This window comes from Betta splendens, chromosome 12 (genome assembly GCF_900634795.4).
Source record: "Betta splendens chromosome 12, fBetSpl5.4, whole genome shotgun sequence".
Classification (NCBI taxonomy): domain Eukaryota; kingdom Metazoa; phylum Chordata; class Actinopteri; order Anabantiformes; family Osphronemidae; genus Betta; species Betta splendens.
In genome coordinates, this window is record NC_040892.2 from 11300811 (window position 1) to 11326712 (window position 25902).

Here is a 25902-nt window from a genome sequence, read left to right on the forward strand (position 1 = left end):
TGCAGCCGCGCGAGCCCCCCCCCCCTCCCGCTGGGCTACCAACCGACGCATGCGCAGTGACTCCTCTGTGCGCTCTACTGTTTGCATTGTGTCTGAACTGCCGGCGAGCTTTAAAAATATTAAACCCACCGCGGCAATGTCGGGCAGGTCGGTCCGAGCGGAGACCCGGAGCAGGGCCAAAGATGACATCAAGAGGGTGATGGCCGCCATTGAGAAAGTACGAAAATGGTAAGAGGAAAGAAAAAAAAGCAGGCTTGGTTATCTAACACGAGAAAGGCTCGCTAGTTGGGGGAGGAGAGGAAAGCGGCGACGCGGAGCGAGGGATGAAACGCGGAGAATGGAAGGACAGTCCGGATGGACCCGCCGCACAGGTGCACCGGGGCACGCGGCCCGGCCCGGCGGCAGTGTAGCGCTCGCGACCCGCACCCGGTGTCCTTCTTGTTTTTTAGCGACGAGGGTTGAACCCAGAAGCCATTTCGATGCGGTCACATGAAGCCGTCGCTGCCGAGCTCGCGACGCGGGCGGCGGCGGGTTTAGAGGGAAAACGCTGAATAAGTGTCGACTTGGAAACAATTTGACGACGGCGCTGTCGAGTCGGAGCAGTTTAGTCCGTGCGGAGTTTTAAATTGAGCGCTTTGAGTCGCCCTTTAGGTCCGATGGAGAATGAGGCGCGGTGGGGGTGGGGAGAGGGAAGTAGGCTACAGTGCTCGGCGGAACACGTAGCGCCTCAGACTCCGCGGTTAACACAGGCAAAAACACGTTTTATTCTCAATCATTTGCCCCCAAATACACCATACTCTGAGGTTGTAATATTTATATACTGAGAAGTGTCTAGCCCCGCCCGGCGGAGGAGCGAATGTACTTAATTTTCTTTATCTGGTGGTTTAATCAAACGTCCTCGGGTCAGAGTCGGGAACATTAATAACCGTTTTCGTCTTTGCACATAAACACATAATATTAACACAATATTACATAATATTAACCACGGCTAGGCTGGTTATAGAACATATGAACTGGAAGGTAATATATTGGAATGATTGAAATTTTTTTCGTGAACTTACAAAGTTACTTTAAAGGGTTTTACGTTAGTCAGAATAGTTATCTAGTTGATTGATCCAACCTCAAAATGCTGATTTACTTTTATTAAATATACACGTGTTTCTTAAGCAGAAGCTAACACATGTCTATTATTGTAATGTTTTATTTATTCTGATAATAATAATACCGGTAATAATAAAGGCAATTTGGTGGACTAATGTTTGGCTTTGTCTATTATTAATTTATAGACTAAACAATTATTAGAACAAAGCAAATATGAGATAACCTAATAATGAAAATGCTAATATTTGTACAGTGATTTCTCATTTGTAACGTGGAGCTGCGTTCAGTCTTTGTCTGTGTAGCGTTTGCTGTAACTTTGGTTTTCTCGCCTACACAGGGAGAAGAAATGGGTGACGGTTGGAGACACGTCCCTCCGCATTTACAAGTGGGTGCCCGTGACCGAGCCCAAATCAGACGACGTGAGTTCAAATCACACTTAAATCATGTTTAACATTGTTTTAGGAAATCCATTTTTTACATGTAAAAATTTTGCCTTAATTTTTTGGTAGATTGTAATACAAACGCAAAGTCATAATTGCAAATGCCAAATTATCTGATTTCAGCTTCTACATTGTGAGGATCTGCTCCATGTCTTTATTGTTTATTGTCATTTTATTTTATTAACTCTGTAAAATAATATTCTGGTTTACTGTCAGTGCAATATGTAAAGATCAACACAGAGCAACTGTATAGTTATGTGTACTACTTCATTGCAGATGAAGATTTAGAGGTAATATCAGGTAATACAGATTTAAGCAATGTGCTGTGTCCTTCATTATGTTGAGAACTAATATTGTTTCCATATGCCCCTGGGATTTTTTTCTGTTTTCAGAAAAACAAGAATAAGAAAAAGGGCAAAGATGAAAAATACGGCTCAGAGTTAACGACTCCAGAGAACAGCTCCTCTCCGGGGATGATGGACATGCATGGTGGGTGCTGGACAACCTCTAAACCAATAACTTATCATTCGTAGTTTCACAACTCTTTGACTTGTTGTCAGCTGTAAACTGAATTGATCTAGGTTTTGAAAGAGGTGCAGTAAATGAGACGTTTTCTATTCTCAGTGGCTGAATAATCCACTGAGTGACCCAGACTTTTAGCAATTTCTATATAAAAACAACCTGGTAATGCCGAACCAGCTTGAATAATGCAAAACAAGGTGTTTCTGTTTGTGTCTAAAATGAATCTTGGACAGCCTTAAAATGATTAAACTCGAATAAAATTAACTTTGTGTTTGCTAGATGACAACAGCAATCAGAGCTCGATTGCCGACTCATCCCCAGTAAAACAGGAAAACAGTTGTAGCACCAGCCCTGCCCCAGAGCCCACCGCCACATCTCAACGTGAGAACAGCGAGGTGAAGACTGACCAGAGCCCAGACGGCAAGAGGGGTGAGACACACTCAGCTCTATGTGATGGGTTTGTATCACCGTGCCACACACACCTCCTCCCTGTTCCTGTTTGTAAACTGATGAACAGTTGGCAGGTGGTAGTGATGCTGCACGGCTGATCAGATAGGGGATGAACCACATCCTGTTGTTTTTGTCTGTCCTGTGATGTCAGGAAAAACAGCATTAGGCCAAGAGATGATTAAAATTACTTCTGATCTTCACACCATGTGGTAGTCTGCATTTACATTTGGGTGAAGACTAAAGGACATTAAAAGCAAGTTTTACTCAATAACACTAGACTGTGTCCCTGTGCAGCTTTTACTGAGAATGAGATGTCATGCAAGAGACTCTGCGTTATTGATGAGGTCATATTGACTCCAGCCAATCAGAGTAGAAGCCACTTAATTATGTAAATGGATTTAAAAACAGCTGCTAGGGAGCAGCAGCAAGTCTGAGCTGTTTTTAAATGGAGGAAAATTAACAACACCCATTAAAAACAACATAATGTACTGTAGTGCAGCTGTTGCACCTTGTTCTCCTTTACATTTAGAGAAATCATGTGTCTTCTTTCTTTCATCTTTAATGTGTCGTAAGGTCTCGTCCCCATTTTTTTTAATGATAATTTAACTTTTTTCAACTTGGGAAAATTATTCTGTGCGTTTTAACCAGCACAGCCCCTTGCGGCGTACAGGGAGCTAGTGTAAAGTGTCTTGCTCAAGGACACGCCTGGTGCCAGAAGCATGTCTCAGACCCGGGACCTTCTGCTTCCCAGTCCAATGCTTTACCCACTTAGCTACCAGGCCACAATTTAATCATGTCACTCTGCAGTTGCTCCCCACAACCACTGCGTGTCATTAATGAGTCTGGCAGCATCTTTTCTGAAGTGTTAAACCATCTTCTCCCTTCACCAGACTCTGAGAGAGCACAAAGCGCCAAAAGAGACGGTCTGTCCTCAGGAGACAAGGACTCTACAGACAGCAAAGCCACTCAGGTACAGACACTTACAGATATGATGACCATCTGCCTGAAAAATCACCTCAAGCATATTATTTCCTTTTTAACATTGAATCAAACATGTTGAGGTCATTGTTAGGTAAAAAACAACATTTCAGAGGATCAAAGATTGAGCAAAAGAGAATAGTGATGTTTTTAGGGTCTGGATTAGAATAAACTAAGCTATAGATGAGTCTCAATAAGTCAGCTTGGTTGTGATTCCGTGTGCTGCGTGAAGACTAGATTGACTAGGTGTTTCCATCATTCATGTTGTTTTCTGTTTCAGGACCTAGAGGAGGCTCCGCCCAGCAAGAAAAGTAAACTGGAGTCCTCATCTCAGGACTTTGAGGAGAGTTAAACGTGTGGATTCCTTTTTCCCCTCCCTCCATTATCTCTAGATAATTTAGGGCTAATGGACACACCGGCTCTCCTGCCCCTCCTCTTACTCCCCCTCTTCTACCCAAACTTGTCAGTACCAAAGGGAGAATGGATGTCTCTCGCTCTCCCGCTCCCTCCCACCTCAGTGGCTGTTTCCCTCTGGTTTGCCACCTTTGTTCTGACACTCCTCTGCCACAGAGGGAGAATGGATATTACCTCTATTCACTGGCCCCCCTCCGTGCTTCCTTCACATCCTCCACTCTTTTCCACTAAATGCCAAGAGAAGCGCTCGACCAAGGTGCAGTGCCCTCTGCGGCCGACCCAGCCTAGCCCAGACCACACACCCTGACCTGCATCTGTGACTCTAACGTTAACACTGGGGATCTGAGATTAGGTTGTTCCCAGACGCTGCTCTGAGACCGCTTTTTGAAACTGCTAACGGTTTAGCTCAGGATACTCAAGAGGCTAACCTGGTCTCAGATCAGTGGTGGCCGGGAAACCTCCACCCTAGCATCACCACATCACTTTGATCCTCCCGATTCACCTCCTGGTTAGAATAATGTTCTATATTTGTTTAGGAAATGTTTAGGGTTTATTTCTCAGGAGGGTCAATGCACTGTTATGGTTCGTCACAATCGATCACAGATAGATTTGCTGCTGTAGTGGATGTCTTTTTTCTCTATCCATGAAAAGTTCTCAAGTCACGTGTTTTTTAAAGGTGAGTTAGTTTGTGGTTCGTAGACGAAGACGACAATGGCGGTACCGGACACGTCTAAACTCTTGGATAAGTAGTGAAGGCAGGCGTAGGTAGTCTAGGTCCTGAAGGTGTGCCTTGAGTTTCTATGATTAAATACACATTTAGGTCAAGCAGGTTTTGAATTACAGTTTGGTGCCATGTTTTGTTTTTGTTTTATGCCTTACAATTGTCACTAATTAGTTTTGTCCACTATTTATGCTGAACTACTACTACAACAGCCAATTTAAAGGAATAGTCCTGTGTTTTAGGGAGCCCGTCTAAGTTTTATCCTGAACCCAGACCATGTGTGAGTTGAGTGGGTTTGTCAGAGGTAGCTGCCCAATGCAGGTTAATCCACTGCTGTTTGTCTTTTCTATTAGAACCTAGCTGGTATTTCTTCCTGATCTGACACCAGTGGCATCATCTTGTTTAGAATTTCCCAGAAATGTCAGCACTATTCCTTTGAAGCAGCTATAGACTGGAATTTTAACACTACTTAGAAGTAATTTAGTTTTGCCTTCTGCAAATATTAAACCTCGGCAACCCTGGTTCCTGGTCTGGGTCTGCTTCAGGTGGCGCTGTGTCATGACCTTCGAAAGCAGAAGCAGACCAGTTGCTGATGCACGTCATCTCCGTACATGTTGTGTGTGTGTGTCACTACTTATCTACGACCGACACATTTCTGTAGCTTTCGACAGAAGGGTCCAGTCTTTTAGGTCAAACCTGGGTTCTAATCCTCCTTCAAGGTGCTGTCTATCGCTGAATCCATACACCTGTGGCATCGAGCTCTCGGTTTTGTGCAGTTTACTTGAACTTTCTAGTACGGATTCAGACCTGTGACCTCTAATGTACAACCTCACGTCAGATTTACTTTGGTTAATCAATACTCGTGGATTGAAATCAATTGAATCACTGCAAACCAATCACTTCATAACACACAAAGGGGCTATAGAAGTACTAGAATTACTTGATCAGATTTCAGCAAATCAGCATTCACATGGATGGAGAGAAAAGAAATAAAATCATGACAACTGTCTCGGTTTAGAGGATGGATTAGCATATACCTCATTCCCAGTCCAGCAGCGCTGGAACTTAAAATGCTATTGTATTGACATAACCGTTCTAAACAGCATTATGTACACTTCAGAAAGATCTCACTTATGTTGTAGCTTTCACCTGATCGAGCCTATTGCTTATAGTTTGCTCATAACTGTGTTTTTAAAAAAGAGCTGTGAGATATGAAATCTTGTATGTTTTTTTTTTCTCTTGGGACCATTTTGTTTCACTTTAGATCTTGTACAGATTTATGGTTTGGTTTGACTTATTTATTCCATCAGTAGTGCTTGGTTTTTATCATGTCCAATGGTTTTGTTTTCTTAATAAAATTCACAAAAGGTTTCAGTGTCTCAACTGTTTTAGCAGGAAAACTGAGGTAGAGACTCTTACTTTGTGTAATAAGGTTCCCACAGGGATCAATGAAGTCAACGAAATCCTTCAGTCCAATTGTTTCAGTCATTTTTGTTTCATGGTACCTACAAGATCATAGAATCGATCATTCCGACATTTTAACAACCTTATCCTAAACTCTCATTGTGAAATGAGCAGGTAACAGGCAATGTTACCAGCTGACCAGTATCAAGCAAGTCAAACAAAAGGCAAATGTTTTAATGTAATCCTAATAACTGTCGGACAGTGATATAAGTGATATAAGGAACACGCTCTAGTGCTGTTCTCACCATTATGACTTTATTTAGGTTGAATGTCCAGAAAACATTTAACGATTTATTCGAGCTTTTTATCATTTAGAAATGTTTTCCTCTTTTTACCTTGGAGATTTTGCAGCACAAATATGAACCAAGTATTAATTTTTTTAAAACCCTCTTGTTTACTTAGGAAATTGTACATCAGATGAAATTATGAGAAAAGCAGCACATCAGTGTCTCGTCTTGTAAGTGAAAAAAAGACAAACACAGGTTTCTTTAGTTTATTTATTGAACTGTTACAGCACATAGAAAACAGTGACAGCTTACATCACATTAACATCTGAAAAATATTCAAATCATTCCAACATGGTCCTAAAACTGTTACATATAAAACAGAAGGCTAATAATCAGGCGTATAGTTTATAAATGACACCTTTATAGAAATGCTTTGTTTTTCTGGAACCTCCGCGTACAACAGAATATTAACAGGGCAGAAAAATAAAATGTAGTACACATAAAACCTATGTTCTGTTCCATGGCACCATGTACACGTTCCCCAGAAAGACTCTGATTAGTATTTACAAAGACTAGTGTCATCTCATGTATTATACACTGTTATATCAGAAGATTCAATATGATCCAGAATTGTGCTTCAGAACAACATCAGTCAAAAACATGCTGCTACACAAGTTATTTGAAGAAACAGACACACAGTTTGGGAAATATGGGTTTGGACAAGAAATGTAATTCAGTTGTGTCGTGTCATATTCAGTTACTTGTACCCTGCGTAGTACAGTGCAGTACAGTGCTGCACACTACAATACCCACAATGCCACAGATCAGAATTAAATAAGAATGTAAGAAAAAGCCATATATCACAAAAAAGAGCAATATGTCTGAGAAAAAATGGAAACAGTCATGAAAATAAATATTCAAATCTTGAAAAAAAGGAACCTTTGAGAAATGTACTTTAGAGGGTGCAGATTTTATTGTATTGATCCTACCACATCTGGCAACCCTTTAGCATAGCTTAGCATAAAGAACCTGAGGGAAACAGGTCTTAGTCCATGTCAGTGGAAGGAACACTGTACAACAGAACAACAAGAGCAACAAGAACTTCACTACAAGAGTAGCAGCAAAATATACCATAAAGTGTTCTAAGTAACATTACTTAAATAATAGTGCTTTATAGTCATACTGTTTAGGAAACAGACGTTATGCTAAGCTAAGCTAATCTAAAACATGGGGATGGGCTAAACATGAGTAAGAATCACAACAAGCATATTTCCCAAACTGTCACACGGTGGGTTTGAAGAGTGGGACAACACTGACGAACTTCTACTGACCTTTATGATACAATAACCTTAAAAAACCTCTGGAGTCATAATATTAAAGCGCTGCGTGTTTCTTCTGAGTCTTTAAAGTGGACAGTGCAAATCTAACTGAGTCAAGGCTTCTAGTTTCATCAGGGCAATTGACATCTATTTACGACAGTGGTGGTACAGACTATACATGTCATCAGTGCTAGTTTATGTCCCTGTAGGAAAATCATGGGCAGTGAAACATCGGACAATAAATAACAAAAATAAATCCTTCAAATTAACCTCGGCTACAGAAACCTTCAGGTGTATTCAGGATGTTGCTTACTTAGAATAAGTTTTATCCAAAAATGTAAATGCTGTAGTCAAACTACTACACTGAAATGTTATTTTCTGCTCTTATGAGCCTTATCACCAGAAACAGTAGAAGTATGAGCTTAGCGCTTCCACAAACCACTGATGAGGTTAACATGATAAAGATGAAGGCTTCAGATGAACAGCTCGAGTTCAGAGTCTAAATACAGTTTCAAAGATGAGAGATAATGTTTGATCACGTTTTGTGGCGATGTTCATTTAAAGTTTCTTACGTTTAGATTCTTGGATGGATTAGAAAGGCCGCTAAAAAGTCTAAATATTTAAAAAATAAATAGAATACAAATTTTGTAATATTTCATAAAAAAACATTAGTTTGAAGAATAAAGTTGTAGTTTTTTGTAAAAAAAAGTCAAAACATCAAAACTCAAAATGTATAAGAATAAATTGGCAGTATTTTGACTAAAAGATTATTTGGGTAATATTAAGTGTCACAGTATATAGTGTTTTGTGTCTAGTTTTTTAGTTATCATAAGTTATTAGTCACAAGTTATTTCCAGAATAAATTGAATAAAACTGTAATATTATAAGAACCATTTTGTTTGACAATAACATTTGACAGTTTCAAACAAACGTCAATATTTAAAGAATAAAAAATAAAATGCCTTCATTAGTTGTAGTATTTTGAAAATATATAGATTATTAAAATAAACATGATTTTTTGGGATGAAGCAACATTTCCTGAACAAATCAGGATGAAGGATAATAAAGCTGGACTAACAGGACAGAACAGTGGTAGCATTAGTGCTGTGTGGCCCTAAGGTGTAGCAATATAAGAGCAAATATAATCATTTGGAATGTCATGTTTTCTGTTGATATTATTTTAAATATTACAGTTTTATCAAACTATTTGGACATTTTCCTACAATTCTTCTAACAGTGAACTTAATGCCCCGCTGTAAACAGTTGCTCGTAAACAGTTTGACCTAGAATTGATTCTGGTTTGTAGCCGCACACACTGAGGAACTTGGTAAAAACCAGGAATGTAAAGCTGCAGCAGTGCCTCGTTTTCCCTTCAGGTGTTTCTGTGCTCAAAATGTTGCATCACTTTGTTGCTAATCAAAAACTAACATTACTCAAGACTCACAATGCAAAACAACAGTTAAAACGACAAGTGCCGACGACCAACTCCTTCGGTAGGAACATCGAATATTGCACCAAAGCAGCATATTTGGACGAGCATCCTGCATCACAGTCAGAACAGTTCATCTTGTAGACTCCAAGACAGTGGCCACCAGCGATATGCATAAGTACGGTAGAAAAATACACTATGGAAAACTCGTGAGAAGGATTAGTGTTTGACGAAGGGGAAAGGGAGGAGACCGGAATGCTGGAGCTTCAGAAGGTCTGGTCAATGTTGCAGAACTCGGTGGCGTGTCCGAACGCCTCGCAGATGTCGCAGTACGGCCTCTCGTCGGCCCGGTTGCCGTGGTAGGTGGAGTGAGGTACCGAGTCGGGGCTCTGGGCCTGAGTGGGGCAGTCTTCAGTGTCGTGGAGGTCAAAGCAGTCGCAGATGTCACAGAAGAGACGGGGGGTCACCTTCTTCTCCCGCTTTGACACGGCTTCATCAAAACTAGAGGGAAAAGGAGACGAGACCGTTAAACGACCGCCGAGTCGCACAAACGCAGCTGCGACGCGTGAAATTCTTTACCCATCGGTCCCGTCGTTGCAATTGAATTCAGCCAGCGCGAGCTTCTTCAGTTTGATCTTCAGCTCCTCGTTCTTCCGCTGCAGGTCCACTATCACGCTGTTCAGGAAGTTTATCTGATGGAGACGTGGGAGACCAACGTCAGCTTCCTGAGGACATGTCAGGCCTGATGTTCTGACCCTCTGTTTAAGCCTTGACTCCCCTCAAGCTGTGCTGTGGTTTCTGGTACCAGCCCACACAGCTGCAGGTCTGGAGATGTTCTGACCCAGTCGCCCACTCATCACAATTTGGACCTTTTTAAACACTTGTTACGCTGAAATGTTGACCTGCTGCCTGATACCTCCACCTCTAATAGACGAGGGTCAACCTGTCGGCCCTGTGACGGTACGTCTGATCCATGTAAACCACCTTAGAATCTTGGAGACCAGTTGATTTTAAACCAGGGTTATGTAGAACGGGGGGGTCGTGTGCTTAGAGCCTTACCTGTCCCTCAGCAAACTCCTTCTCCTCCCTCAACTGCTCCAGAACTGCATCACCTGCAGAAACACAGCAGTAAATGTTATTAATGCGCTGCACGTGCATGACTCACTTAGAAACTGAAGAGCTTCCTCTCCTCACCTGAAGGTGCAGGCTCCTGGTCCTCTCCCTCAGACGCCTGCCTTCCCATGAGCCTTTGCTCTAGACTGTTGACCCGACTCTGCAGCTGAGCTTTGTCTCTCTCCAACGTCTCCACGGCCGCCTGCAGGGTCTTGGCCATGGCGTTTTCTACTCGGAGAACGGCAATCTGCAGCCACACAGCACACGGAATGACCCCCTCCATGCACGACTGATGCAAATGAGGACTTGTGCAAGAAGCTGCGTGAAAGTACCTCGTTTCTCAGAATCTCCAGTTCGCGATCTTTGTCTGGCATTAGGACTCCAGTGGATTCCTGGAGGCTTCTTTCGCCCCCAGATTCTCTGCAGAGAAATGTGGAGATCTGAGCATATTTCACATGAAACACTCTAAAAATGCTCCAAAGGCTTTTATTCAAACAGCTGTGCTACAAACCCAGAAGTGTTTTCTGAGTGCGAGAACATCTGCGACTCTTCTACTGTGGCTATTTTTGTTCCATCCTCCTTCTAAAGTGTCAGTTTGATTTACCCACACAAATCCAAAAGATAAGAGGAGCTGATAAAGATGCTGAAACATTCATCAGTAATTATCAGGAGCCTTCTGCTTTTTAACGCAGGTTGTGAGCCCAGAAAATAACTAAATGTGGATTTCACTGCCTGACTCAGGTCTTTCATAGCAGCTCAGAGACATGAGTATTTCTGTCAGATTGTTTCAGTGAAACACACCATGGTCACATCTCGGTTTCCTTATTTAGTGTAAACCATTTTAGCTGAAACTCGGTTGGATGCAGTAAGAGGATGCTGGCCCTTCTCTCTCAGCATGCATTATTTGGGCTCTGATTGCTCTTCTGCTCTTCTCATCTGTGGCGTCTTATGTCACATACGTGCCTCTAAGCTATCGGGTGACGCGTCTAATCCTCTCGATCACTCTTGATTTGTTAAATGAAAGTTTGTTTCCGTTCCGATCAACAGAACCCACAGGTACAAACACGAGATTCAGACACTCACTTCCAGACTTAAATAAAGACATAAGCGACTTGGAAAAACACACAAATAAACAAAACGCACACAGACACAGGAGGCACATTCAGAAGCATAATGTAGAATCTAATGCACAACATTTTAGAGCATGTTTGACTCAAACCACTGAATTAAAGCCAGAGTGAATCATGTAAAAACTCCTACCTGCTCTTCATGTCGGGCTGCTCACTGCCGTGATCCTCGTTGCGCTGTAAGTGAACACACGCAAATATAGCAGCATTAAAACGGAGGCTAAACCCGTCTGAGCTTTAAGAGTTGGGTCACAGCAGGAGGTCAGTGCCACTGTGACAAAACCTATTATTCAAGTCAGCGTTTCCGTACCTCGCCTAGATGCTGGGACTTGTGTGAGGCCAGCTTTAGATCCTCACTGCAGGGAAAAGAGGCAGAGACACACTTTAGCTGCTGCAATGGATGCACTCTACTCTTCAATCAGAGCAGAACTCAGATCACATCTGCAGGACAAACACTTGACTCCTCAACCAGCACACGCAGAACTACAATGTCCTGTATCTGTTGTCAGGTCTATGTGCGTCTGGTGAAGCTCTATTTTTGGTCTTCACACTGTCCTCAGGGAAACATCGGCAGCCATGGTCACTGAGTGCAGCTGTTCTCCCAATGACATCACCTACAGACGGGTCATATTCAATACCACCCTGCTGCTCTGAAGGAGGGTGGTCTATGAGATCTTAACTAACCAACAAGGACCACATTGTCTGGGCTTTTACCAACTGGACTGAGCTACTGGCACAAAAGAGTAAGTGAGATGCCACCGTTGGTCCAGTCTCAGCCTGTGGGATCTGCATCTCCATCAAAGCAGAAAAAGACTCCATACTAGGAAATGGAAAATGTATACCTGCAATATAAACCATATATTAAATCTAATAACTCCATGACAGACAAACTCTGAGCGCTGGTTCCCTTCTGCTTTTCTGTCTGATGCCACAAAAGCTACTTTGATTCTACACAAGCCCCCCCCACACACACACACACTGATGTCATAGGAACCGAAGTGGCCATGTTGGACCCAGGCGGTTCTAGGAGGAGAGAGGCAGCGATTACATAACAGCAGCCTGAGGGAGGAAGGAGGAACATGTTGCTGGGACAAGATGGGATGGAGACGGGGACGCAGGGCGGGGAAACTGTTCAGGGTTATACAACGACCATTTGGTTATTAACCGACCCTGGAATATGCTGAAGACAATGTCCGGTCTGGAGATTCACTGAAGAAGCTGGTTTTGGTTTGAACATATTTATTTGAATGTAATTTGGCTCGGAGTCACCAAAACTCAGGATATTTGTTCACTCCTCCTACAGGATGCTTCACATCCACAACTATAACTCAGCCAATTAGATGCATCTGGAGCTGTGATGTCACTGCTCAGGGCTCTGATAGCCTGGTGGGGGTGTGGCTGAAGGATGTGAGCATTTAAAAAGACACACGTGCCGACACAACACATGCCGTCACATTCATACAGTCTATAAATAGACGCCACCACGAGTCTGAAGATCCTCCACAAATACATCAAAGAAGGTAAAAAGAAGCAAACATAAAGACAAACGTCTGCTGATGAGGCAGGTTTTAAACCATTCTAAGCATAATGTCAGGGATCCGGTCCACAACACAAGTGTCCATCTTCATGAATTCTGAGCAGATGGAGGTTTATTCACACACAAATCATACAACATGAGCTCCGCAGAACTAAAACTAAAAATAGTTACATCAGGTCAGGTGTTTTTTTAAACGGAGGAGGGCTTTACAAGGTGAACTCTTTCCTCACTCAAGTGCTGAATTTTCCTGGGGACTAAAATGAGCCCAGCTGAAGCAGACCCATCCTTTAGCTAGTTGAGAATCCTGCTGCAGACTGGGACAGGTAGTTCTCCAGAATCTGCCTTTAAGTCCTGCTGTAAATGCTTCTACCAAAGCCCAGGAGGCTTTTTGTGCATTGTCTTCATTTGCCATCACATCCAGGCTTACTAAACAGCAGCATCTGCCTAATTATGGGTATTTACAGTGATTCTATAAATTGGGCCACATTAAAAATGTGTCTGACATTTCATTAGTATAAAGACATTTTCTATATGCAGCTAAGCTGAGCCAAGCATGGACATGCAGACTGGAGTTTATCATCAGTGCATTCTAAAACTTTCAGAGGATGGAGGGCAGGAAAACACACATTTGATGTGGAAGGAACTTACATTTCCTTGCAGAGGACTCCAATACGCTGGTTTTCTGAGCTGCTGCGCTCCTTCGACAGATTGAGCTCCTCCTTATATTTGGAGTTCTGCTGTTTCAAAGCCTCAAGCTGCAGGAGAAAAGAGAGAGGAAGGTCAGAGAGAAGAGCTACATGCCAACTTAACAATATCTTTTTTTCGGTTTTCCTTTTTCCTACAAACACATTTGTCTTAAGGGAGCTGCAGATCCAGAAGAGTATTAAGCTTAATGTGCTGAATGATTTGATGCGTAGCTTTAAATGGATTTATCTTTATAATACTGCGGCCAAAACAACAGAAACACTGATGATGATGAACACACTCAATGAAATTCTCACACTTGCAAAGATCCCAATAAAAACCTAAAAATTATCTAACATGCTGGAAAAAACTTCACACAGCCAATACTTCGCTCATGAGTTGTGATGAGTTGACAAACTGTGGGACAGGTTGAAGCCACGTGAAACTAAAAATAAAAGCCCCAGAGACACCGTCACCCCAGGCACACTGTTCTCATTCAAGCCTGTTCACAATGGTCCTCCGACACTTCAAACTGCCTCCGTGATGCGTGATATCGGCAGCAAATGTCAATAATTAATTAACCAGAGGCATGTGTCACATTCACACTCATAACCATCTGCACATCGTCTCGTGTGCCATCAGCTGTGACTGGGATGCTTTCACACTCCAGAGAGCAAGGGCAAACAAATGTACATGCAGGTCCACGTGCACTAGTCCACATGTAAACACACATTACGTGGTGCAGGCTAAAACCTGCACACATGCAGCAGCTGCTGGGTCAGAACCAACAACAAGAAAAACTGTGGAACATCTGTGCAGCACCTTCATCAGCTGCCAATGCAGTTAAGATTGAGTCAGTCAACAAAAAAAACAAACAAAAAAAAAAAAAAACACAGACCGTCCTACCTGGTAGTGAGGCAAGTAGATGTTACTGGAGTAACCCTGATGCAGAGCAGCTACATCCATGTCAACAACGTGCACAGTCTAACGCAAATGGGATGTGACGGGGAAATGAGAGCCTCCCTCCCTCGCTCCGCTACAGTCGCTTTAGAGGAGCTGAGCTCTTCCGTTATGTAATAAGCTCCACCCACCTCTCTGCCTCAGCCTCCCTCCATTCACAGTCAATCACAGTCTCATCCTGAACAAGCTGCTTTACTGACACATCATTGTTCCTTAAGTTGACCATTACCACATTATCTCTACTAATAAAAAATACCTGCTCATCTAATTTTACATCTAAAGAAACTGGAATCAGAAGGTTTTTGTTTAAACTGGTAATATTAACAGCATGAGTAATTCAATCAATTATCACTTCAAAACTACAACTGAAATGTTTGATTATTAACATTCATCAGCAAATGTCTCCAAACTTATCCCAGAAAATGATTACTTAAAAATGTGCCAACTTGAGAAACCAGTCAATTTGTTAATTACTTACTGGCAACTCATTAATGAAGGGATTATATTTTTGTTCAAACAAAATAAAAGTCATCAATGATTTATTATTTAAACAAATCAAGAGTGAATACTAGAGCAGCTCTAGTTTAAAGTATGAGGAGAAGCTGGACTCGGGTCAGACCAGAACACACGCTCAAGATTACATCACAACCCACAGCAACACGTCTGAGCTGAGAGGCAGAAGATGGAAGCGTGACCCGGCTGAGTAATGTGCTCTGTGGTGTGTGCAGCTTACGCTTAGTTTCATGTGTTCCGCTTTAAACCGTCTGCGTCTAATTAACTTACCTTATGCAGCCTACATGCAAAAAGCCAGCACAAAGCAATAGTGCAAACACTATATACAGGTTGGGTCTTAGAGGCGACGAACTAACGGTCCACCTGCTACTCATTCAGCCTGTGGGCTCACCTGCGTCTCCAGGGTCTCCTTCTCATTGGTCAGCTGCTCCAGCGACCGGGTCGTCCGCTCCGACATCTCCGTCACCTGGGACGAATACACAAAATCGATTAAACACTAGGAAACAAATTCTAAACTGTCAAAACTGAATGAATATTTTGTGAATATTAAAATATGCATGTTCCATTTTTGCATTTACTGTCATAGTCTGTTTTGACAATGTCAAATAAACAAAATGCTAAGTTCAATACATGCTTTGCATTAATTTGTTTGTTATGTTTTTAAAGTAACATTTATGCAAACCTACATAATTTGACCACTTGGGGGCAATGGAAACAACCTGTAGGCTGCAGCTACAGTTATAAGCTGATGTGAGGAACATTAGAAGTAAATCTGAGTCATGTTTAATAAGCACTCATTCCACTGTCAGCTGGTAGATGCTGAGTAGGTACTTTCACACTGGCTTTGTGTTTTCTCTGAAGCAGCTGCTTTCTGGTGATGAAACAACAAAAGCTGCAGGGCACAAAAGCAAACAAAGCGAAGCTGAGTGAAGCTCCATCGAGACAAAGTAACAGAACCTTAACTATAGTAAAATTGCAACCGTGTTTAACTAGACATTTACTTAAACTGATTCTATTTTTAATATTATCAGGTAGAGTTGATTATAAGTGCTTGGCTTCCTCTGCTTTCAGCTAACAGAACTAAAGGCATAAACCCAGATGGGATGGAGAGCAATGTGTGCATGTGTGTGTTAGTAATGTAACAACATCATGTCAGCCTGAGGCCACGGTCAGATGGAGAGCAGAAGAGTCCACTGCTTGGAAAAGAAAGGGCCCAACGCTTGAGCGGTGGCATTTTAAAAACCGATGATTTGCTGAAATCTGTGGACAGCCAGAAGCAGTTGGAGTTATCGCAGTGGGAATCGGCAAATGCCAAGACGCTGATTCATGATCTAGTCGACTGTTAGCTGCAGTCAGATCAGCTTTGTTTATCAGAGACACTTTACACTGTGGTTGCACCAACATTTACTGTGCTGCAAACAGACGATGAGCATGAGGAGAGTGATTAGAAATACCCAGTACTTCACTTGCTTCAAATACCTGGAGTTGGTTTTCATTACTTTACATAAAGAAACATATTTAACAGGTTCCCAATGTTAGAATCTGGCCTTTTATACAGTCAAAAACTAAATTTGTGACATATCATACTACCATAATTTAATATATATATAATCTATGGTAGAAAACCACTGATTATAGCTGGAAGAAAAACTGATCGGAATAAAGATTAGAACACAAATTTCCTAAATGCAAAAAACCCCTCAAACTTGCCAATAACTTTATCTGACAAAAACTGATCATACTTCACAAATAACTTTAAATCCGTTTGTACATTTTCATCATCATCCTCAGATGTAGAATTAAACAGAAATGGTTAAATCAGTGATTCCAGGAGTCAGGTTCCTTCTTTCGTCCACTACATTACATGCTCTGTGTAAACCTACCTGCGTGAGCTGGGCTTTCAGCTCTCCCTCCCTGGTCTCACTCTGCTCTTTCTGGGTCTGGCAGTCCTTCTTCCACTGCTCCACGCTCTGCTCCAGTTCTGAGAAAAAAAGACGAGGACAACAATAACCTCAGAAAAAGCCCTCACTACTCCTGCATGAACAGGCCCGACACGTTTACCTTGCATGGTCTTAGCCGTCCTCCTGTTCTCCTCCTCGGCTGCGTCAAGCCTTTGTTTCTGAAACAGAGAAACATCAGCTTGACTGGGAGCTAATCACTGGCAGCTACATATTTGTACCTTGAGCTAAGTTGGGAGTAATGACTGGATGCAGAAAACACGCAAGGTTTGTGGATAACATACTTAATGAGGCTACTTTCACAATGCCCACAAGCAAAACACCTCACAAAATAAATCTAAAGGCAGAGATAAACTGCTCACAGACCTGCACTTCATTATGTTTATGCGTTGGTCTCATGTCTCATGGGATGAAGCTGCTTCGAGCTTTTTAAAGGTAAATATTGAGAAACTCTCTCAACTGACTTTCCCACTTCACATGCAGCTTTACCCTTAGCCAGATGTGTGTGTGTTGTCATACGAAATGTGCAATAAGTGGATGCACATTTTCTGCTACCAAACGCTAGTACTGTACTTTACCAGGCTGGTTAGTTGCTCTTCCAGATACAGCTTATCTTGCTGCACAGACCGAAGCTCTTTCTGTTTACTCTCCAGGTCAACACTCTGCTCACTGATCTGTTGAAGACAGACGGTGAGCACCGACATGCACATCAGAACAGAGCCATAAATTATACATTTATACATTATCTCACACACAGGATGTATGGTGAAGTTACCCTGGGGGCTAAAGGACGTGTGCAACAACCGGTCACATCCAGGTTTACGGTTCTACTAGTCTAGTAGTTGTATCTCAGGTATAAACATACAAAAACACCCCTGATGGGACTTCTGATGCTTTCCACAAACCTTTTTCTCCTGAGACTGAACCTGGGCCTTTAGGCTGCCGATCTGTTGCTGGGACAGAGACACGGCGTCCTCCTTCTGCTGGAAGGCCCTGAGCCTGAGCTGGAGGTCGGCCGCCTCCCTCTCCAGCTCCATGATCCTGGAGCGCTCAGACACCGTAGCCACCTACAGCAGGAGGTGAAGCAAGCAGACGTGAGGACAAAGATAAACAGGATCTACATCAGAACTATTAGAGTCCCTGCTGATGATAACTGATACTGAGCAACCAGTTAATGTCCAGTGGAACTTTACTCAGGGTTCATTAAGTTTTTTCCGCACCAGTAATGAAAGCTGTGGACATTTATATCATTGCCGCCCCCTTTCCAGTTAAGGTACAATTATAACCCTTTGTTTCCAAAGTCTAATATCAGCAGAAGCAACACACATCTAAGCTGTGCACTAATGAGAAACACTCAAGCTCAGTGACCCTGTGCCTGGAACTGATTGTGAACTGGTGTATAAATCTGACAATGGACATTCTGTTTGGTTGCTCAAGTACATTCTGTGAGTCATCATTAAACGCGGTGAGGAAAAGCACATCAGCCAGCCCTGCCAGCATTACCCTAGTGTCCTCTAAATCCCTCTGGAGTTTTTCAGCTTTGGTCTTTTCAAAGAGGAGGCTCTGCTCAAGCTCCTTTATGTGGACATGCTCCAGTCTGGTCTGCGTCTGTTAGTAAGAGAGAGCAGGAAGAACAACCAATGCAACACTGACATGCCAGCTTCATGCCACAGACAAAAAGAAGAACAGCAGTAAGGAAGTAAAACGCAGGATGTCATCACTTCAACCATCTCTGTCTGGCTGCTTTCCTCTAATTGGCTCCAATATACCTGTGGTTCAGTATTCATAGATTAAACTGAAGATGAAGGATGGATGTAAGAAGACAAAAACAGGTTTAAAGAACAGACGAACGGGTGAAAGGTTAATGGGAAGATGGTTGGAAAAGTCTGAGGGCAATGAAAAAAACTAAAAGCAACAGGAAGAAAGATGCGTCTGAACGAATTCAACTAATGAAATAAAATCACTGAATTAGTCAAGTCTAATTTGTGCTATGCCGAAAATGTGAAGCAGTGGTGCAGTTTCATCCATAGCATAAAAGTTACATAACAACAGCAGAGCCAGTGAGAACAGGTCTAGATCTCAGCTGACAGATCTCTGCTGACTTAAACTGAGGCAGAGGAGTTAATCAAGACTTTCCTCAGACTTTGGTTAACAAACACCAGCGTGAGTGAGACTCATTGTGTGAACGCAAGCTACCTCCAGGTCTCCCCTGGTGATGCAAGCCTCCTCGACGCGGAACTGCAGGTCTTCCACTTTCCTGCCAGACAAGGAAAATGCATAAAACAGCTGGTGGTGCACACTATACATAACCCATACACTAGAACATTCATGTTGGCCAGCACCACACACTCAGGATGGGCGGTCAAGGCTTTTAGCACACTAAGCCCACCTTTGTGTTGTGCAGATACATGTCATGCTAGATTAAACAGCTCCAGAGGTCCAGTTTACATGACTTTTAAATAACTCAATGAAAAAAAAACATTTCCGATAATTTTATCATAACCTTCTGAGCTTCGTAAAGCTGTGGCAAGATTGGCTAGCGAGTCTGACGGTTCACCTCTTCTCTTCCTCCAGCTGGTTAAGCAGCTCCACTTTGTCTCGATCCGCCGCTTCCACCAGTGAACGCAGCTGATCCAACTTCGCCTCCATCTCCATGGCATACTGCAACACGCAAAGAGCGTTAGGTGGCCTGACAGACGCAGCCCAACAGCAGGCGCCCCAGACTACACACAGCGGCTCAAGCGGCTCTGACCTGGTCCCGGCCTTTCCTCAGCTGAGCCAGCTCCTGCTGCACCTCTCCCGCATGGCTGGTGGCCTTCGCCACCTCACACCTCTCCAGGTCTCTCTCCGCCAGAAGCTGCTCGATGTGCTGCTGCTTCTCCTTCAGAGCCTCCTGCAGCGCGGTGGTGCCAGAGATCTTACGTGCATACCGAGCAGATGTCTCGGTCAGCTGGAAAGTTAAGACAAATACAATAATAAATGAAACATGTCTGAGTTATAAGCTGTTTTTCATCCACCCGTGCTTCTGGCTTTTGTGGGGCTCTACATACAGACTCTTACCAGTCCGGCTCGGCTGGGCTTGCCGCTGATCGAGGAGGTGGCGGAGCTGAGCGAGCTGATGGAAGAAGCGCTGGGGCTCCGCTTGAGGAGAGACCTCCTCTGTGAGCTCTTCGCCTTGGTGGGCGTCGTGCACGGGAAGCCGATACGAGTCACCTTGTGGACCGGGGCAAACAGGCCGTACCTGGGCATGCACTGAAAGTACCTGTACGGAGAACAAGTGTCAGAACGGAAGCTGGAGGCTGTTCAGTTGCGTCTGTGGGCGCTTTGGGCTGCACCTGGTCCCTGCTACGGCGCCGTCGTTCTTGCCGAGAGGCTCATCCAGTTCCACTCCACACCACTCTCCTTTGGCAAAGTCTGTCTCTCCCAGAAACCGCACCGCTCCAGCTTTGGAACCACCAACCTACACAGATAAAAATGAAAATGAGTTGAATTGATTGATGAGTGACTCTACAGTAAAAGAAGCTGAGGTTTGTTTATTTAGGCTACTTTGTTTACAAATTTAAGAGTTTTCCTGTGTAACCAAGCATTTAGACCTGTGATACCATAAGTAAACTATTTAGCAGAATGACTTTGTCATTCTGGTTCATTTAAAGTCATTTAACGCAACTGTTATGGTGCATTCAAACACTCTTCTTCTCACCAGGACACGATCTCCCAGCCTCAGCTCCCTTCGGTTCTTCTTCATGGACTCTGTGTCTGAGAGGTTAGACACCGACTCGCTAGATGTGATCACTCGGTTAAGTGCACCACTTGTCTTCATGCCAGTACCTGGAGCTGAAGAAAAAACAGATTTAGGTCTGTAGTACAGCTACAAATACCTATGTTTTTATTTGTTACCCGTTACCCGTGCCAGCAGGTGCAGATTCTCTCTTTGCTGGAGTGGCTTGGCCTCCGTTCGCCTCCTTCTCTGGCAGTAGAGTCCTCGATAGCTTCGACGGCCTCGTGAAGATCCCCTTCCCATCCTCACACTGGAAGTAGCGGACCCCTGCCACCGAGCCGTCGTTCTTCCCAATGGGATCATCCAGCACAATGCCCGCCCACTGGCCAGGAGCAAACTGGGTGCTTCCAATGAACTGCACATAACCGGGCTTGTTTCCGTTGACCCAGACCCGCTCTCCAATCTGAAAGTCCCCACATCCATCAGGGGTCGGGCAGCTGATGTTGCCAGGGGGCTTCTCAGGGGGATCTGGCTTTTGGGTCCCTGCAAGGAAACTGAATATCAGTGTCCCTTCAAAAACGACTCCACTACACATCACCTCTACCGTATTTTGGAAAGTGAATTGTTTGAATGATTCTGACCAGAACATGGAGATGTCTTAGCTGGAGCAGCAGCTGGACGGGCTATTTTACTGGGGGGTTTGAGCCCACTGGCTTTCCCTGGTGTACTGGTGTCTGCCTGTTTGTCCATAGTTGGAGGAGCGTCCCCACACCCCACAGGTGCCGAGGCGGAAAGGAGCTGAAATAACCAAAAGACAATAACAATAATATTACTGTGAAGCATCACAATCAACACACAGCGTGTAAAGAAGCTCCGATGAGCTTTAGTGACAGATTTGCTGAGGAGCCGCGTGACAAGTTACAAAATGACCCCTCGTGGACGCTGGGCTGCTGGAGCTGTGGGACCTGAGGTTCGTCCGCCTGAGCAGGTGACAGGAGGCTCCAGCCCAGATCAGGTGGATGTCAGAGCCTCACGCTGCGGCCACAAACAAGCAAACACAGGCGGCGAAACGCGTTGCTCACCCGCGCTTCACCGCATCTGACGCCCTGGAACCAGCTGTTAGTCTTCGGTCAGTTGTGAACTAGATAGTGGAGGATGCAGCTGGGAGCTCAGACGCCGAGGCTAGCTAGCGCAGCTACAGATTAGCTAGTGAGGTCCGCGCCCTGCCGAGGTGCTGCCGAACCTCAGCGGAAGCCGAACCGTCCGGGATAAAGTTCTCATGGGACCTCGCTTTGTCTCGTTTGTTGAGTTGGGTCCCAGGGAGCGATGCTGGGGTTCGGTGCACCGTTACATGTTTGTACGGCGGCCCAGCCCGACTGCCTGACGTCACCATGGGAACTGATGCTGCGTTCCCGGACAAAACATGAGCTCGTTCATCGCAGTGTCAAGAAATGAAAACAAAAAACAAGTGGCGAAATCTACACAGAATAAATAGAAATAGACTAAACTCTTTAACTGTGCTTTTACTCTCCTTGATTACATTAAAGCAGAATTAGAAACACGTTTATGGTCATGCAGTGCACAATGAAGGTTTCACAATACTAGGAATTCGCTTTGGTGATTACATAGAACATAAAGACATAAAACAATTTAAATATCAGTGCAAAATGGAACAGCACATCTACAAGGCAGGAGCGTGATGGAGAACATGGGCAGAGCAAGATGGCATTACTTTAACCTCCTGCATGAAGGAATCGGCTCAGAGTCCATGTCCAGGGTTGGTGGGATCAGCTTAGATCCTGTGTGAGTGCACAATGCTCCGAAGTCTGTCCCTGGCAGCGGTCCTGGGTTACCACACGGTGATGGAGGAGGTGATGACTGATTCTGTGATGGCTGTGCATAACTGAACCAGCATCTTGACTGACAGCTTGAGTTTCCTCAACTGCCACAGAAAGAAGATGCTCTGCTGGGGTTTTTTGATGAGGGAGCTGATGAGATGGTGGTGATGGTGGAGTCCACAGTTGAATAAAGGTGCCTGCTAGGGAGGGGAGGGGGGGTAGTGCAGCTGAGACTACCATCATCTTAACCGTCTTCTGGGTGTTCAGCCCCAGGTTGTTGTTGCCACAGCAGGACATCAGATGGTCCAGCTCCCTTCTGTTAGCAGACTCGTCATGGTTCGATGATGCTTGTGTCATCCTCAACCGTAATCAGCTTGACAGACTGGTTTCTGGAGGTGCAGCAGTTGGTGTACAGAGAGAAGAGCGGGGGTGAGGGGTGGGGGTTATCTGTGCTCACCTGTTCTTTCATAACTCGGGCTCTGGCCTCATCACAAAAGATGCTTCATATTATGTTTATTATCAGAGCAAAATGAGACTTGTGATAATGCTTCATATCATATCATGTTAGTCAGTGCCAAATAACTGGACCTTTTCTAGTTTTGTTTTTTGCACAAACTCTTTGTTATGAGCAGTATTTTACTATTTCTTCTATCTTGTCTGATTTGGGTTTGTACTTTGCGTCTCTAGATATTTTGACTCTTTGTAACTCTTCGCAGTCCGTTTGCATGTCTTTGCATAGTTGTTGTTGTTTGCATCCCTGTGCGGTCACACGTCTGCTCCTTCATTTGGTCGTGTTCCCACCGCCCGTCTCTTCTCGTCCTCCTCAGCACAGCGACAGATGTTTTTACCCGGTCTCACGAGTGCAGCTGCTCGGCTCATCAGGCCGTGAGCCTGTGCGGACCTCCCGCCTCCAGAGGGCTGTCAGGTCCGGTCAGCACGGCTCACGCCCGTCTCGGTGGCTTAGAGCACCGATGTGATGACTCCAGCTAAATCAAGGCTTCGCATCACGTCCTCCAGGAAGGCACAGTTAAAGGGAAGCAGTGAATCAGCTGCCAGGCCAGATGACTGTTGAGTTACAGCGTGCATGTAAATACTGGAGCTCAGGCTGTGTCATCTTTTGCTATGGCAACTCTGTAAGCCTAATGTGGCTATTAAAACCCAGCTTTCTATTTTGCATCTTATTGTTCCGTGTGGTGTTTTTCATTTGCAACAAGTCGATGAGGCCATGGGAGGCTGTGACTCAGGGGTACGTGCCAATTACGGCCATTCATTAGCCTTTGCACTGGTGCGATTGTTACTTCTTTATGGAAGCGTTATGGATCATATAATCATTCCTCCCATGAGAAGTGCAGTGTGTTAAACTCAGACGCCATCAAATACATTTCCACGGAATACATTGAGCCCTTGACTCCTGTTTTGTTTATCAGTGCATAATATGTGGAACCTGAGAGTTTGTTCCATAGATTTAAATCCATTTTATAGACTGGAATTTGTTTGGCTAACGGATTAGGAAAACAATGTCACACTAATTCCCTCACATTTTATGACAGACCTCTGGATGATGAAACACTGCCTAGTTTGATGTCACAGAGACACTTCTGTCAAAAGCCAACACATTTTATTTGTACAATGACGAATGATAAAATAACAGCACACAAAGAACAACATGAATTGTCATGTAATTTGTCATTAAAACCAAGTTATATCAGAAAAACTAAATACATTTAACTCCACAGAAAAGTACGTTGAAACTCTTCTAAATCCTGGTTGCGCACGTTAATGGTTCAATGACAGCTCTGAGAATATTGCGAATTAATGTGCAGATTATATATATATTATATGAACTCCACTGTTGTTTCATGTAAAGTGCATAATGAAATAACGAATTGCCAAAAAAATGAATTAATTACCTCTCATCACAATCAACCATCAAGCTGCTAATAGATATAAAATGGGTTTTCTTTAATCCACTTCTCAGTTTGGCCCGTATTGATGTAGGGAGCGGTCCAGCAGTGAGAGCAGGAACCAGCACTTGGCTTCAAATCCTTCTACCATCCACGGTGGAAATGTCACCTTCAGATGAAGCTGGGTCTCTATCGCTGCTCCTTCCCAGCACTTTATTCACAATCTTCCTGAAGGCGCCGCTGAAAGCAGGACTAGAGAAGTAATACACCACAGGGTTGAGGACGCTGTTGAAGTAGGTGAAGCACACGGTCGTGTAAAACACCAGGTTGACCTCTTCAAAGTACCTGCACTCATGATACCACACCTGGAGGATCCACACGGCCACGCGTGACACTGTACTGGGACAGAAACAGGTAATAAAGATCAGGGCCACAGCCAAGACAAACCGCACAGCTCGCTTTATCTTCCCCCTTTTGTCCAAAGTCCTGCTCCTGAGCTGCCACAGGATCCTGGTGGTGCAAAAGGCCACGATGACGGCCGGCAGGAAAAACTGGACGATGTAGAAAGTGTTGTGCCAGGTGGCGAGGGGGCTGAAGCCCATGCAGATGTTGAAGCTCTCGCACTGAGTGCGGTTGTTGTTGTAGAACAAGTGGGCGTCAGCAAGAAGGTACCCGGTAGCGAGAAAAATCAGAGCCCAGAGGCCAAAGGAGACCCAGAGGGCGTAGCCCAGGCCCATGCGGTTGATCCGGCTCAGCGGCCAGACTATCTTAAAGTAGCGGTCCACAGCCACCGCGGTGAGGAAGAAGATGCCGGCTGCACGGTTGGCAGCCAGCAGGAAGAGCAGCACCCGGCACGGCCCGTCGCCGTGGACCCAGTTCTTCCCGCGCCTGTAGTAGTCGGCTCTGAAAGGCAGGCAGAACAGCACGATGGAGTCGGCCACAGCCAGGTGAGTCAGATACACGGAGTTGGGCTTCCACGTGTCCATGTGAAACATGAACATCCAGAGGGCCACGAAGTTCCCCATCAGCCCGAAAACGAACTCCAGGATGAGAACCGGGGGCAGGAGAGTGTCCAGGATGAGCGCTTCGAAGGCGCAGCATTTCTCCGGCTGGGTGACGTTCATCCTGGTAGTTAACGAAAGCCAGATCGGCTGCACTAGTGTCAACACAGATATAGTGCCGCGAGCGGCTGACGTCGGCAGTAGGAAACCACGGTCAGGCTCATGCAAACGATGCTCAGACAAACACCAGCTCCAGGTGGACTGAACATGTGTGCGCGTTATCTGTGGGGAAGTGGTATTGACCCAAAGGAAAACGGTAACAACCGTAAATGTTATCTGTCTGGGGAGAGTGCCTTCATTATAAAACTATTATGCAGAGGGAAAAGGTGCACTCCCAGGGACGCATGAAATCAAGCAGCCTGCGGCCATTTAGTCGAGTCAGAAAAGAGAGAAACTCATTTTAATGCTCTGAAAAACCAGACAA

At 44.3% G+C, this 25902-nt stretch overlaps 3 protein-coding genes across 4 annotated transcripts; 1 reads left to right on the top strand and 2 right to left on the bottom strand.

The window, feature by feature from the left end:
- The first annotated feature begins 42 nt into the window (after positions 1-42).
- On the top strand, positions 43-5997 carry bcl7a (BAF chromatin remodeling complex subunit BCL7A). Its single transcript, XM_029169298.3, has 6 exons — positions 43-228; positions 1439-1520; positions 1934-2030; positions 2343-2492; positions 3404-3483; positions 3772-5997. The coding sequence occupies exons 1-6, from the start codon at positions 50-52 to the stop codon at positions 3841-3843; spliced, it is 660 nt and encodes a 219-aa protein (XP_029025131.1). The 5' UTR covers positions 43-49; the 3' UTR covers positions 3844-5997.
- A 576-nt stretch (positions 5998-6573) lies between these two features.
- Positions 6574-22078, bottom strand: clip1b (CAP-GLY domain containing linker protein 1b). 2 transcript variants are annotated; one of them, XM_029169182.1, is made up of 23 exons: positions 21758-22078; positions 21317-21473; positions 20862-21218; positions 20658-20791; positions 20293-20417; positions 20018-20219; positions 19710-19907; positions 19515-19618; positions 19154-19214; positions 18461-18565; positions 17863-18024; positions 17536-17631; positions 17061-17118; positions 16883-16980; positions 15391-15465; positions 13491-13597; positions 11616-11661; positions 11439-11482; positions 10511-10598; positions 10260-10425; positions 10125-10177; positions 9645-9757; positions 6574-9566 (listed from the first exon to the last, which is right to left on the bottom strand). In XM_029169182.1, the coding sequence occupies exons 2-23, from the start codon at positions 21423-21425 to the stop codon at positions 9332-9334; spliced, it is 2736 nt and encodes a 911-aa protein (XP_029025015.1). In that variant the 5' UTR covers positions 21426-21473; positions 21758-22078; the 3' UTR covers positions 6574-9331. The 2 variants fall into 2 exon arrangements, with proteins under 2 accessions (XP_029025015.1, XP_055369300.1); XM_055513325.1 differs by lacking the exon at positions 18461-18565.
- Positions 22079-24167: 2089 nt separating this feature from the next.
- LOC114866977 (hydroxycarboxylic acid receptor 3-like) lies at positions 24168-25767 on the bottom strand. The gene has a single exon (XM_029169270.3). It carries the CDS (start codon positions 25539-25541, stop codon positions 24552-24554), a length of 990 nt encoding a protein of 329 aa, XP_029025103.1. The 5' UTR covers positions 25542-25767; the 3' UTR covers positions 24168-24551.
- Between the last annotated feature and the right edge of the window lie 135 nt (positions 25768-25902).

Excerpts from the sequence above, each read along its gene's own strand:
- clip1b (XM_029169182.1), bottom strand. The coding sequence starts at position 21,425 with ATGGACAAACAGGCAGACACCAGTACACCAGGGAAAGCCAGTGGGCTC. Across the intron at positions 15,466-16,882 it reads TGAAAGCCCAGCTCACGCAG|GTGACGGAGATGTCGGAGCG; the intron begins GTAGGTTTACAC and ends TATTCGTCCCAG. Across the intron at positions 10,426-10,510 it reads TGGAGATTCTGAGAAACGAG|ATTGCCGTTCTCCGAGTAGA; the intron begins GTACTTTCACGC and ends GTGTGGCTGCAG.
- LOC114866977 (XM_029169270.3), bottom strand. The coding sequence starts at position 25,541 with ATGAACGTCACCCAGCCGGAGAAATGCTGCGCCTTCGAAGCGCTCATC.
- bcl7a (XM_029169298.3), top strand. The coding sequence starts at position 50 with ATGCGCAGTGACTCCTCTGTGCGCTCTACTGTTTGCATTGTGTCTGAA. Across the intron at positions 1,521-1,933 it reads CCGAGCCCAAATCAGACGAC|AAAAACAAGAATAAGAAAAA; the intron begins GTGAGTTCAAAT and ends TTCTGTTTTCAG. Across the intron at positions 3,484-3,771 it reads CAGACAGCAAAGCCACTCAG|GACCTAGAGGAGGCTCCGCC; the intron begins GTACAGACACTT and ends TTTCTGTTTCAG.